This window comes from Aegilops tauschii, chromosome 1, assembly GCF_002575655.3.
Source record: "Aegilops tauschii subsp. strangulata cultivar AL8/78 chromosome 1, Aet v6.0, whole genome shotgun sequence".
NCBI classification, from domain to species: domain Eukaryota; kingdom Viridiplantae; phylum Streptophyta; class Magnoliopsida; order Poales; family Poaceae; genus Aegilops; species Aegilops tauschii.
The window spans coordinates 399,349,579-399,363,012 of NC_053035.3; the positions used below are offsets into that span (position 1 = coordinate 399,349,579).

The window sequence follows — 13,434 nt, forward strand, 5'->3', positions numbered from 1 at the left end:
GATTTTGGATTTATACTGGACATGGACACTAACTTCTCCACTGCAGTTCTGAATTTGCTTTTGGATTTTCCAATAAACACATTTACAAATGCAGTAACTAGCAGTGGAGTAGGAAAACAAATGTATAGTTCCATCTACGATTGTCAACGAGATCCACTTACGAAGACAACAGGACTAGTAACTAGCATTATGGAGCAGGAATAGAAAGGTGTACAAGATAAAACAATCTGTAGCTGGATAACTGATGTGATGCTTGCTGGAACGAAACTCAAGCCCTTCTTTATCAATTTCAAGAGCTTTAATCTTTAGCTAGAGTCTAGAGATTGCCCGGTACCTACCTTATCTTTGATTCTGTACAATGGGTTCCTACTTCTGTAGCAACTAGCAAAGTAGGAAACGGGAACCCACCACCTTGGGAAACAGAAGAACTTTGAGGAAACCTGTGAACCGACTAGGAAAGAACTGCACAGTTTCGACAACTACAGAGTTTCATTGTACAGTAAACTATGCATAAAACTGAAAACAGTGAGTATATAATGGATAGAACAGGGCCAAGCCAAATCTGATGACTGCCACCTCACAGCCCATTTTCTGTTTTCTAAATAAGTACTCCCTCCGTCCGGAAATACTTGTCATCAAAATGGATGAAAATGAATGTATCTAGAACAAAAATACATCTAGATACATCCACTTCAATGACAAGTATTTCCGGACGGAGGGAGTACTAAAAAGTAAATACAGCAAAGAGCGGACAAGGTAGCATTATTAACTTCATGCGATGTGCCGTCTAGAGCACTAATATGAAACATACCTGATCATCCGAGCCAAGATTCTGACACCATCCTGTCAAATGATTGAATGAACCCAACAGTCACTTATCTTTCCTGCTAAGGAAGTAGCAAAGCCCTAAACTTATGGTAAACTGGTAAGAGGCTAAAGATGCAATATAACAAGCAACTGTAGTAAACAGCAACACCACCTTCAATAGAAAAGGGAACAGAAGAAAGTAGTATAATATTAGTTTTATAGGCAACCTAGCCTTCCATTTCCTTTTTTGGATGTTAACAGATCATCGTATGCAAATCAACTTTGAATTTGGACATGAACCAAACACAATGAAGTCAACAGACATTTTTGTCTGGTAATTTTCCACTATATTGACGCCATGCATTGAAGAAAGACATTGCCAAACGAGGGGAGACATGCTTCTCCAAGATTGCGTATCCTGAAAAGTGATTTCAATGACTGCTGAACAGACCACCAGAAGAAGACAAGGATACTGGGACATGAGAAATTCAAAAAAAGTTTGTACTTTGTCTGGAATCTGAGTGGCAATAGTTCCCTCCCAACAGCTTTATGAACGATGCCCCGAAGGATTGCCAACTTGACCTCAGTTTGACCATTGAAGGCAAACACAGTTTCTTCCGGTAGCAGGACAGTAGTATGATGAACAAATATGACATTATCCTTCCCACCAAATTTAGTTCTGGCAGTAAGGTTAGTGCAGGAGTATATTGAATCGTAAACCAAATTCGAGTCAAGTGATGCAGGTCCTATACATTTAAGCCCTAAGGAAAGACACGTATAGCTCCAAATCCACTGGCTACTACAATGAAATCTCTCATGTATTAATATGAAGAAACAAATAGCAGATAACCCAACCATTCTCATCTACGACCAGACTTCGAGCTACCATATTGCTTATGCATCCCAGGACCCATGCAGGAGAAGAGTGATGGCTTCTTCGGCTTCACACCAAACAGGAAAGTTCTAAGGGGAACCACAGCTTTTGTTGACAAGGTTCGAAAGTTCTGTTGAGCGCGGTTGCTTCTTGCTATAGATAGCTCAAGATTCTCCCGGAGTTTCAAGAGCTCCCTCCCAACCTCCACTTGGAGACCTCTTACGTGGTCCAGCCCAGCTTCTAGCTCTTTAGCAACTTTGTTATTCTCTTGTTTCATATTAAGAACCTCTCCTTGGAATTTTGCAGCTTGGATGAGGATGAAATGATCTTCACCACCTTTATCCAGAATTGTGATCTTTGATATATCCTCTTGTATGCTGCATAGTGAAGAGAACCTGTTCTCCAGCTCTCCTTTTAATAGCACATTCTTTTCCATCCAAACTTGAAGATCTGTATTCAAATCCCGAAATTTCTTTTCTAAAACAGCTGACTCCAGTTTTGCTACCTGATGATTAGTAGGAATTCCATCTGCAACTCCCTGTGCCTGTGCATCGGTCAACTTAATCATCTCGGCTTTTAGCCTGTCAAATGCTGTTTGGAAATGTCGTATTTGATGGTATGATGTGCTAAACCTCAGCCAGAAGTCCATGGTCTGCTCCAACACCTTGTCGATCTCTGCTCTAAATTTTTCCTCCCCAACTGAATACTCAAGTGGTTCTTCACCTTCGCATTGCTTAATATATTCATCTACATCAGCAATCTCTTTGTCTTCAGTTGTAGGAGTGCTGCTTATTTTGGACGTTTCTTCAGACGTCTCCCCGCTCTCCGAAACAGAAACATTCATCTTTCTCTGCAAAGAACTTAGCATGCGGCGAAGAGAATGAATCTCCTCGTCTTTCATTGTATTAGAGCTCTTCAGTTCCTTCAGCTCTGACATCGCCTCAGTATGATACTTTTGGTTTTCCTTCTCAATTTCAGAAAGTTGTTGCTCTGTATCTTTGTAGATCTGAAGCACAGATGCATAATCTTCTGATAAAATATTATCCTCGCCTTCAGATAGATTAGCAACAAGCTGTTGCTGCACCACAAGATCTTCCGAGCCCTTTTCGGACGAATCAAAAAATTTGCTGTTTTCAGACGCTGGAGAGTTCAATGCTTCTACAAACCCAGCAAGTTCACTGCAAGCTTCAGTCATTTCTTTACTAATATTCTCGGTACCATGTTGTATGGACCTACCAATTTGTAGGACGACTTGTAGCACCACCTCAACTTGCTTCAACCTGTCGGCCAACTTACTGGAATCGACAACCAAAGCCGCCTTCTCCTCCTCCAAGGCATGCAGGCGCTTGTGAAAGTCATCTATCTCGGATTTCATTCTATCGATCTGAGCGTTCTGCGACGTAGTAGCAAGCTCCAGGTTGACTACCTTCTCCACAAGTCGATCAACCTTTTCCGCTATGTCTGAAACTGATGCCTCTGGGCGCAATTCAATTAGTTCTTTGATTTTTTGGCATACTTCCTGCAGGTCAAGCTTAGCCTCGTTCTGAACAGAATCGCCACCATCCACAGGTGGCAGTACTTGGGTAAGTCCTGTTTCATCGTGATCGGGCCCGTCATCTTGCGTCTGGGGCTGCCCACACTCATCCTTGAAGGTTTTCAGTTTCTCCTTTGCCTCGTTGAATCTTTGAAATTCAGTCCTCGCCTCTTTAGATGACCTCTTTTGCTGGCCCTGCAAGTTAACCAATGTATGCTCACAAGACATAAGGGCTCGTGAAGCCATCAGTGCTCGGGCTTCATTGTCTTCAATGCCCGAGCTAGTGCTAAAAGTATCTTGCAAGCCGCAAACTTCCTCCTGCAACTCGGCCACCTTCCTTTCAATGTCCAGATACTTGCCCAGTGCACTGTCATAAGTGGTCTTCAAGAACTCCTTCTCGGTCTGCAGCACCAGGATTTGCTTCTGCAGCTTGTCGATCTCTTCCAGTGCCCTGTCCTTGTTCATGTGGGAGCCGACTCGCCGGTGCGTCTGGGTCCTCTTCGGAGCCGGGTTCGGGCTCGATCCCCGGCTTGTGACCCGTGAGCCCATGGGCAAACCTTCCAGGGCAGGGAATTTGTAGTTGATGAGATCAATACTTGTAATTGCCTTGGGGACTCCTTCGGAGTCACCCTCTTGCATGGAGAACTGGACATGGTCCGGGAAAACGGTGGCAATGGTGTGGTTGGCCTTGTGCAGCTCGCTAGATATCCGGTCATACCGGTCGGCCAGCGCTTGGTAGGATCTGAACATCTCCTCGACGTTGCTGATGAGCTCCGGTCGGCTCCGGAAGTAGAGCTCTGCCTTCTTGCCGAACGTGTCGGCGTCCGCCCCGATGAGCTTGATCATGAGCTTCACCCTCTCCTCCATCTCTGCACGCACGATGCAGATGCAACATTGTCACAGCCACAATTTTCAGAAATCCGCTATGCGCAATGGGGAATGAGTGCGTACCGTTGAGGGTGGCGTCGAGCCATTTGGACTGGCTGGTGCGGATGTGGGACGCCCACCACCAGGAGTAGGCGTTGCCCGCCGCGCGCTGCAGCATGGCCGGAGGCCGGAGGGGGTCACGCCGCGCCGGGGCCGCCCGCTCGCTCTTAACCCCCTCCTCCTCCTCCTCCTCCTGCTACTCCGCGTCGCCGGGCGCGCGCCCTCGGTGCCGTGGGAGGCCTGAGCTGCGCCGCGACGGGGAGGACTGGATGCGGATAGCGCGACGCGTGCAGCGAGGGCCCTTAGCCGCCGGAAGCCGGAGAAGGAGAGGAGAGGGGAGGGGAGGTGGGTCGGTGGTGGAGGGTGGCATGGCGAAATAGGACGAGGGAAAGGGTGCCGCGGGGATGGGCGGGGCGGGCGCGAGCGACGCGCGCGGCCGGTGGTGGGAGCGGATGGCAGCGCTCGCGTGGCGGGGGTGGCATGGTGGGGTTTTCCGCCATTCGGGCGGCGCGGGGTGGCCGGTGGTTGGCTAATTTTTTTTTAAATAATACATTTTTTATTAATTTTCATAAATATTAGGCTGGGTAATTTTTTTTCAAAAGGGCCTAGTCGGCCCACAGCAGGCCGATTGGATTGTTGTCGGCCCACTGTGGGCTGATTGGGCTAATTAGCTCGCTGTGGGCTAATTGTTTTTTCAGAAAAAGTAGGCATAAAAAATATGTTTAAAAAAATGTTAATTATGTAATTAAAAAATGTTAAACGTGTACAAAAAAATGTTTCTGATGTATACAAAAAATGTACAATATATATGCAAAAAAGTTGACACAAAAAATATGTTTTAAAAAGTGTTAAGCATGTATTTAAAAATTGTTAAATGTGTGTATAAAAAATGTTTCTTATTTATAAAAATATAGAATGTGTATGAAAAAAAGTTGACATTTTTTCAAATACATGATTAAAAATTGTTAAATGTGTGTATAAAAAATGTTTCTTATCTATTAAAAAAATATAGAATGTATATGAAAAAAAGTTGACACCAAAAAAATATGTTTGAAAAAAATGTTCCAGTTCCATATAAAAAGAGCAACCAATCATACTTAGGTCCGTGATGCTCCCATACCGGATCCGGAGCTGGAACATTTTTTTATACACGTTTAACCTTTCATTCCAATACATTAAACATTTTTGTGTACTCGTTGAACATTTTTTCAAATACATGATTAACATTTTTTTCAAACATATTTTTTTGGTGTCAACTTTTTTTCATACACATTCTATATTTTTTGTATAGATAAGAAACATTTTTTCAAATATATGATTAACATTTTTTTTCAAACATTTTTTTTTGGTGTCAACTTTTTTCATACACATTCTATATTTTTTGTATAAATAAGGAACATTTTTTATACACACATTTAACAATTTTTAAATACATGCTTAACACTTTTTAAAACGTATTTTTTATGTCAACTTTTTGCATATATATTGTACATTTTTTGTATACATCAGGAACATTTTTTATACACGTTTAACATTTTTTAATTACATAATTAACATTTTTTTAAACATATATTTTTTATGCCTACTTTTTTTGCAAAAACAATTGCCCACAGCGAGGCAATTAGCTCGAGTCGGCCTACAGCTGGCCGACAGGACCCAATCAGCCCACAGTTGGCCGACTGGAGTCCAATCGGCCTGCTGTGGGCCGACTGGGCCCAGTCGGCTTGCAGCGGGCCGACGGTGTATTATTTTTGAATTTTTTTTATCCAGCGTAATATTTATGAAAATTAATTAAAAAATGTATTATTTAAAAAATAGCCGGTGGTTGGTGGTGGTGCGGTCGGCTGCCGTGGGGGGAAGGAAGGGCGGGCGGGCGGCCAAGAGCGATCCAGGCCCAGAGAACGACTGTGAAACACGGGCCTGGATTCTGGAATTGGCTTGATGGGCAGGCTGATGGGCCGTCGTGGGCTTGTGGCGTTTCTAAGTGCATCTCTAGTCCTTCCTCCCTTCCCTAAAAAAAAATCCTTCCTCCCTTTTTTAACCACCTAAATCTCCTAGCGTAAAAAAAACTACCTAAATCTCCTATGGCTCAAAAAATAAACCTAAATCTCCAAGATTCCTAATTAAAGGTACTCCTTGCAAAGATCACTCCCACCTTCTTAGATGATGACAAGTGGCGCATTGCATGCGCCACTTGTCGCGGCCTATGAGTTTTTCCTTTATTTCGTAGATTTATTTTTTCAAAACATTTTATCTCTTGAACTGTGCGTCCAAATCCCGAACCGTTTTATCGTTGGAGTTCTCGCGTCGAGACCTTGGAAATTAGATCCCATGTTAAGAGGTTTCGACGAATTTTTTCATGAAAAAACCGGGAAAAAAACATAGAAAAGAAAAGGCAGAGCCGAAAGCTTTTTTTCTTTTTTTTTCCTTCCGAGAGGCACAACTCTGTCTCTACGTGAAGCAAATTTGTGTCTCTCATGGAAACATTTTTTTTCCTTTTTTTGGTGGAAGAAAATATGTGATTCTACGAGAAGCAAATTTGTGTCTCTTGTGGAAGCCAAACGCGTTTTTTTAATGCCTCTCACGTAAGTAAATTTGTGCTTCCACGAGAATGTTGGAAATATGCCCTAGATGCAATAATAAATTGGTTATTATCATACTTTTGTTCATAATAAATGTTTATTATTCATTCTAGAATTGTATTGACCGAAAACTTTAATACATGTGTGAATACATAAACTACACCTGTGCCCCTAGTAAGCCTTTACCAGACTAGCTCGTTGATCAAAGATGGTTATGATTTCTTAACCATGGACATGAGTTGTCATTTGATAATGGGATCACATCATTAGGAGAATGATGTGATGGACAGACCCAACCGCAAGCTTAGCATCAAATCGTTTAGTTATTTGCTATAGCTTGCTTCATGTCAAGTATCAACTCCTTAGACCATGAGATCATGCCACTCCCGGATACCGGAGGAATGCTTTGTGTGCTATCAAACGTCACTTCATAACTGGATGATCATAAAGGTTCTCCACAGATATCTCCGAAGGTGTCTGTTGGGTTGCATGGATCAAGACTTGGATTTGTTGCTCTGTGTGACGGAGAGATATCTCTGGCCCTCTCGGTAATACAACATCATAAGAAGCTTCATGTGACTAATGAGTTTAGTCACATGATCTTGTATTACGGAACGAGTAAAGAGACTTGTCGGTAACAAGATTGTAAGGGCATATTTCTCCCTATGTGGTTTTGGTGATTGATGACAATGCATTTGTGAACTAATCGTGTGCAATGAGCATTTCAGATATCTCATGTCTAGGCACAAGACGATTCGGTGCCCCTCAGAGCCTATCGAAGACGACGTTTCTCTACGTTTCTTTTCGGTGGATCTGAGTCATAGGAAAGCCGTACTATTAAGAGGGGGTCCACTTCGAAAAGGTTAGGGTATCCTTTCCTTCGCTTCATTGGAGCACTGGTCGTTTTCCCTTGTGTATGCGAAGATGAAGGCCTCCAAGTGCTATAGTTTCTGTGGCGTGCGGTAGTACTGCTCAAGAGAGAAGTAGAACCGCAACGGTCCACGGTAGTACCGCCCAGGGTAGCGGTAGTACCGCGTTGTGCGGTAGTACCGCTCCTCGCGAGCGGTAGTACCGTGGCCTCTAGCCCAGAACACTGGCACGCACGTAAGTAGGTGCGGAAGTAATTTTTTACTTCCGCGCCCTACGCGGTAGTACCGCTCCCTCCGAGCGGTAGTACCGTGCCGGATTTTCGCACTGACCGAAACTCAGCGGAAGTAGCCACGGATGTAATTTTATTAGTCCGTGCCTTCCCAGCCCAGTTGAACCCTGCCTTGCGGTAGTACCGCTCCGGTGGTTCTACAGCTCGTTGCTATACGTAACAGGGCCTCGTCTGGTCTCTGCCGCGCAAGCGATAGTACCGCAAGCCCTTGCGGTAGTACCGCATGTCTGTGCGGTAGTACCGCATGTCGCGGGCTGAATAAGTAGGTAACGGTTGGATCTTTCCCCCCACTATATAAAGGGGGCCTTCTTCCCCAAGTTGACTACCTCTTCCCTCCCCAAGCTCCATTGTTGCTCAAAGCTCCATTTTCGCCCGATCTCTCTCCCTAGCCAATCAAACTTGTTGATTTTCTAGGGATTGGTTGAGAAGGCCCCGATCTACACTTCCACCAAGAGAAATTTGATTCCCCCCACTAATCCCTTGCGGATCTTGTTACTCTTGCGTGTTTGAGCACACTAGACGGTTGAGGTCACCGCGGAGCCATATTCCATTGTGGTGAAGCTTCGTGGTGTTGTCGGGAGCCTCCGATTAAGTTGTGGAGATTGCCCCAACCTTGTTTGTAAAGGTTCGGTCGCCGCCTCCAAGGGCACCAATAGTGGAATCACGGCATCTCGCATTGTGTGAGGGCGTGAGGAGAATACGGTGGCCCTAGCGGCTTCTTGGGGAGCATTCTGCCTCCACACCGCTCCAATGGAGACGTACTTTTTCTCAAAGGGAAGGAACTTCGGTAACACACCCTCGTCTCCACCGGCTCCACTCTTGGTTATCTCTTACCTTTACTTGTGCAAGCTTATATTGTGTTGTATCCCTTGCTTGCTTGTGTGCTTATTGTTGTTGCATCATATAGGTTGCTCACCTAGTTGCATATCTAGACAACCTACCACTACTGCAGGATGCTGCTAACGCGACAGTACAATCAGAGACCCTTCGAGAAACTGTGTGTGATGCCATAATCGCAAACGGTAGTGTATGAAAACCATCAGAAATGTATAAAACGTTTGTGATGACGGATGCATCAAACACGGTTCAGGTTTTAGTTGCGTGCGCGATGAAGGGCATATGGTTCAGTTCAATTAACTGTTTATGATGAGGAGGAACAAAATAAACGGGCAACCAGATGAAGGCGTGTGCGATACACAGCATACGGTTCACTTGGATGAACTGTTTGTGATTAGATAACACAAAAGAAACGGTCAGCCATATGAAGGTGTGTGCGATATACAGCATACGGTTCACTCAGATGAACTGTTTGTGATTAGGCAACACAAAAGAAACGGTCAACCAGATCAAGGTGTGTGCGATATACGCATGCGGTTCACTCGGCCCTTGTCGTCAGTGTGTGACCTCTGTGGCAACCGTTCGCTCCCCAGGCGCCTCTTCGTGTACCGTGGCAACCGTCCACTGCGTCTTCGCCTTTCCCTCCCGATTTGGAACTGCTGTCGCACGCTCTTCCTCCCTCCTCCATTCGCCTTCACCCTTCCTTCTGCCATTGTTCGATCATCTTCTCCATGGAGGGAACATGCCGGAAACGACCCCGTTATTCTTGCCCCAATCTGAATGATGACGCAGTGGAGGAACTCATTGATCGGTGCGACGTCATCACCTCGGCTAGCATGGCAGGTTCCTTCAAGACCATTCTCGACTCAACTAATAACATCATTACAAGGAACCCAAGGGTCCAGGAGCGGTTTGATCTCCCCTATCTTCTTTGCCGTGACCCTGCTGACTGGCGCGGGGACGAGGGAAGCCTCGCCTTGTGCAAGTTGATGCCGCTTGATAATGATACGTATGATGTTAAGATGCCATTGCTTGAGGGCAAGGCTTGGGCAGGCGCAAATGGAGATTGGGTTGTTTACATTGGGTACAACTGCGAGTGGGAACTTGTGAATGTGTACACTCGTCACCGGGTTCCACTTCCAAAAATCTCAGACGACTGCCCAGAGGTTGAGTACATCGGTATTCTACGTGAGTTCAAATACGATCATGGTGACTGTCGTCTACGAAAGATAGCAATTTGTTTAGTTCCTAGCCGCTATTGGGATTACTCGAACTATGAAGTTATTGCTATCTTCGACAAGCTTGTTGCCCTCCTTACTTCCACGCCTCGATGGATATTGCTCAAAAATCAATTTGTGTACACGGATGAGTACTGTGATGCAATTCAATACGAGGGTCTTGTGTTTGTTGCCACCACTCATGGCACTGTTTTTGCATGGAATCATCATGCTTTCGGTACGTTTGTCTTCCACCATAATTATAATTGTTTCATCCACATGCATGCGGGTTAGCTAGTTTCCCTTTACTACTTAATTAACCTTCTTGTGTTTCCAAGGTCCTGTGAACATTCCACCACCTATACTTTTAAATTTTTATAACCAAGGGGGAGATGACGATGCTGATGATCATGAGCATGAGGACGAGCTGGACCCATATACTCAGTGGTGCCTGGCAACTTATTCCGATGGATCACCTCTTCTTCTTGTCTGTATACAGGGCATTGCTGATGTTACTAAGGAAGCAGGTGTTGTCTCGCATGGTCGCACTCTCCGGACCTATTCCAACATCCGTTGCAGGGTATTCGGGATGGATACTAGTGTACTAGCGCCAACACCTTCTCCCTGGTTCAGTATTGAAAGTCTTGGAGGAAACTCGCTCTTCCTTGGACAAAACTATCCAATGATGGTGGAAGGCAATCCAGCTGCTGTTGACACAAGTTACTACCATTTATGAGAAGCAATTGTATCTATACCTCGTACATTGCTATGCTTCCCTACCGTCCCAATATGGGTCCTGACATAGGCCGCTTCAGCCTGGATGATCAGTCCTGCGTTGGTCTCGAGATTGACAGTAGCTGGCCCTTCCCAAAGAATCACTTCTGGTTCAAAGCAAGCGTTTCCAACGCCGATGAGTGGTTGAGCTGAAGTTCATTTCATCGCTTTGTTATTTGTTGTGTGAGAAAAACTTTACTAGAATGTTTTGTTGGAAATGATCCATAATCCAACGTGTATCCTCGTTGTCGTTGTGGGCTCATGACTTGTTGTATGTAATCAATAGTACATTTGCATATGCGTCCATCAACTCACGCCTGCTAGTGGTGTCCATATGAACAGTGCTAGTGATTTTAGTTGCAAAAATTAGATAGTGCTAGTGATTTTTAGCTGCATATTTTGACAAATCGCAGTGTTACAAGGTTGACAAATGGCAATGTTACTAGATAAACAAATGCCAATCTTTCCAGTTTGACAAATGGCAACATACCCAAAATGACAGATATGCAAATCTTATCCAATTGTTTGTACGTGGTTGCACATAGGTCATGCAAAACAACCGTTTGCGTTGAAGGGATGCAGAAATCCTGCTCGGCACATTTTCCCTTGGCTTCCTGGGGAAGCTGTCGGTTTTACATCCGGGTGTTCTAACTAAAACATTTGCGATGAGTGTTTTATATTTAAAAACCATTGACGTTTTTTTCAAAAGAAAATCGTTTGATAAGTCTATACATTAAGAGAGAAAAACGCAAGTTCGTTCAAACCATATCTTTCATTCAGTCACACTGCGAATTTATATTCATATGATCGAGAATTTGAGATACAGTATTAAACCCCAAAAAAACTATTTCCTGCGGCGGCAGAGGCGGAGGCGGCATGCCGCGCCGTCGTTGTCGTTGTCGTCCTTAGGGACGCCGTTGTTGAAGTCTTCAAGGCAGCACAAAATGTTCTTCACTTGTAAATCAAACATCATGTCGTTGCGCGATCGACGGGCGGGGCGCGGGAGGATGGCAACTGGCGCCGCTGAGAGGTAGCGGTCGACGGCAGTGTCCCATGCTGCTAAGGGGGGCGCGCGCACGGGCACGGGCACGGGCGCGGTAGGTGCAGCCAAATGCACGGGGGTCGGCGCCACGGTGGGTGGAGGGGCGTGCACGGGCATGGGCACGGGCACTGGCGCTGGCATGTACACGAGCTCGCGCTGGTCCGCGGAGACCTAGCTGACGCCCGCGGCTTCCAGCTCTGCGATAGTGCTCGGCGACCAGCCCGTCAATGCTACGGGGATGGTCCCTGGCGCGGGCGCGAGGATGGGAGCGGGGACGGGAGCGAGGGCAGCAACCGCCGCGGCCAGCTCGTTCTGGGCCATGTCCATGAGGCCCCATTCCTCCTTATTTTCTATCTCCTCCGGCTCGGAGTCGACTTCACCAAACTTGAAGACTGGTGGCAGATGATCGTTCTGCGGCATGGCGTTGGAGGAGGCCTGCGGCTGCGGGAGGGAGGGGAATGGGAGGCGAACAGTAAGGCCGCCCGTATTAAACAGCGGCTCGGGCGCCATTAATGGAGAGGAAGGCGGGCAGCCATGGAAGTCAAAGGTCTCGCTTCCCAGTGAGCCTACGTAGCGTACAGCTCGCACGCTTCCCGGTGAGCCTGCGCATTGGATGACAGCTTGCACTGTTGACGTATAATGTGCTGCCTAGTCTCTTCCGTCAGTTCTGACTTTTGGATGAGTTGGCTGGAGCATGAATTCAATATGGTATCCGAGCCAAGAGGTCTTGAGTTCAAGACCCTGCCAACGCAGTATTAAACAAAACGATTCTGCGGCCTACATCGATCCCACGTCTAAGGACTAAAATAGCCTAGACGTGAAGGGGAGTGTTGAAATATATTACCCACCTCCCTCCATCAGTTCGGACTGATGGGTGAACTGGTTAGGTGCATAAACTTACAACCAAGAGGTTCAGGGTTCAAAACCCAGTAAACACAATAAATAATTGCGGCCCACTTTCGGTCTACGGGAGAGGGCTGGACATTATACTCCAACACTCCCCCTCACGTCTATGCTTCTTTGGAGCTATATGACGTGGGCAACGGAAGCGGGGGCATACTGGGTTTTGAACCCTGAACCTCTTGGTTGTAAGTTTATGCACCTAACCGGTTCACCCATCAGTCCGAACTGATGGAGGGAGGTGGGCAATGTATTTCAACACTCCCCCTCACGTCTAGGCTATTTTAGTCCTTAGACATGGGATCGATGTAGGCCGCAGAATCGTTTTGTTTAATACTGCGTTGGCAGGGTCTTGAACTCAAGACCTCTTGGCTCTGATACCATACTTAATTCATGCTCCAGCCAACTCATCCAAAAGTCCGAACTATGGGAGAGGGCTAGACATTATACTCCAACACTCCCCCTCACGTCTATGCTTCTTTGGAGCTATATGACATGGGCAGCGGAAGCGGGGGCAGACTGCAATTATTTATTGCGTTTACTGGATTTTGAACCCTGAACCTCTTGGTTGTAAGTTATGCACCTAACCAATTCACCCATCAGTCCGAACTAATGGAGGGAGGTGGGCAATATATTCAACATGCACGCCTCTCGGTCAGCATGCGCACCGGACTGCGCTCGCACGCCTCCCGTTCAGTCAAGGTCAAGCAGCTGTCCGCACGGCACCTCCTACAACCATTAAAACCAAGACACGTGGCGTCACGTGAATGGTTAAATGAAC

At 46.0% G+C, this 13,434-nt stretch overlaps 1 protein-coding gene across 1 annotated transcript; it reads right to left on the bottom strand.

Annotated features, from left to right (window-relative positions):
• Positions 1-1,607: 1,607 nt before the first annotated feature.
• Positions 1,608-4,273, bottom strand: LOC109747041 (protein NETWORKED 2A). Its single transcript, XM_020306136.4, has 2 exons — positions 4,167-4,273; positions 1,608-4,084 (listed from the first exon to the last, which is right to left on the bottom strand). Exons 1-2 carry the CDS (start codon positions 4,258-4,260, stop codon positions 1,668-1,670), a joined length of 2,511 nt encoding a protein of 836 aa, XP_020161725.1. The 5' UTR covers positions 4,261-4,273; the 3' UTR covers positions 1,608-1,667.
• Between the last annotated feature and the right edge of the window lie 9,161 nt (positions 4,274-13,434).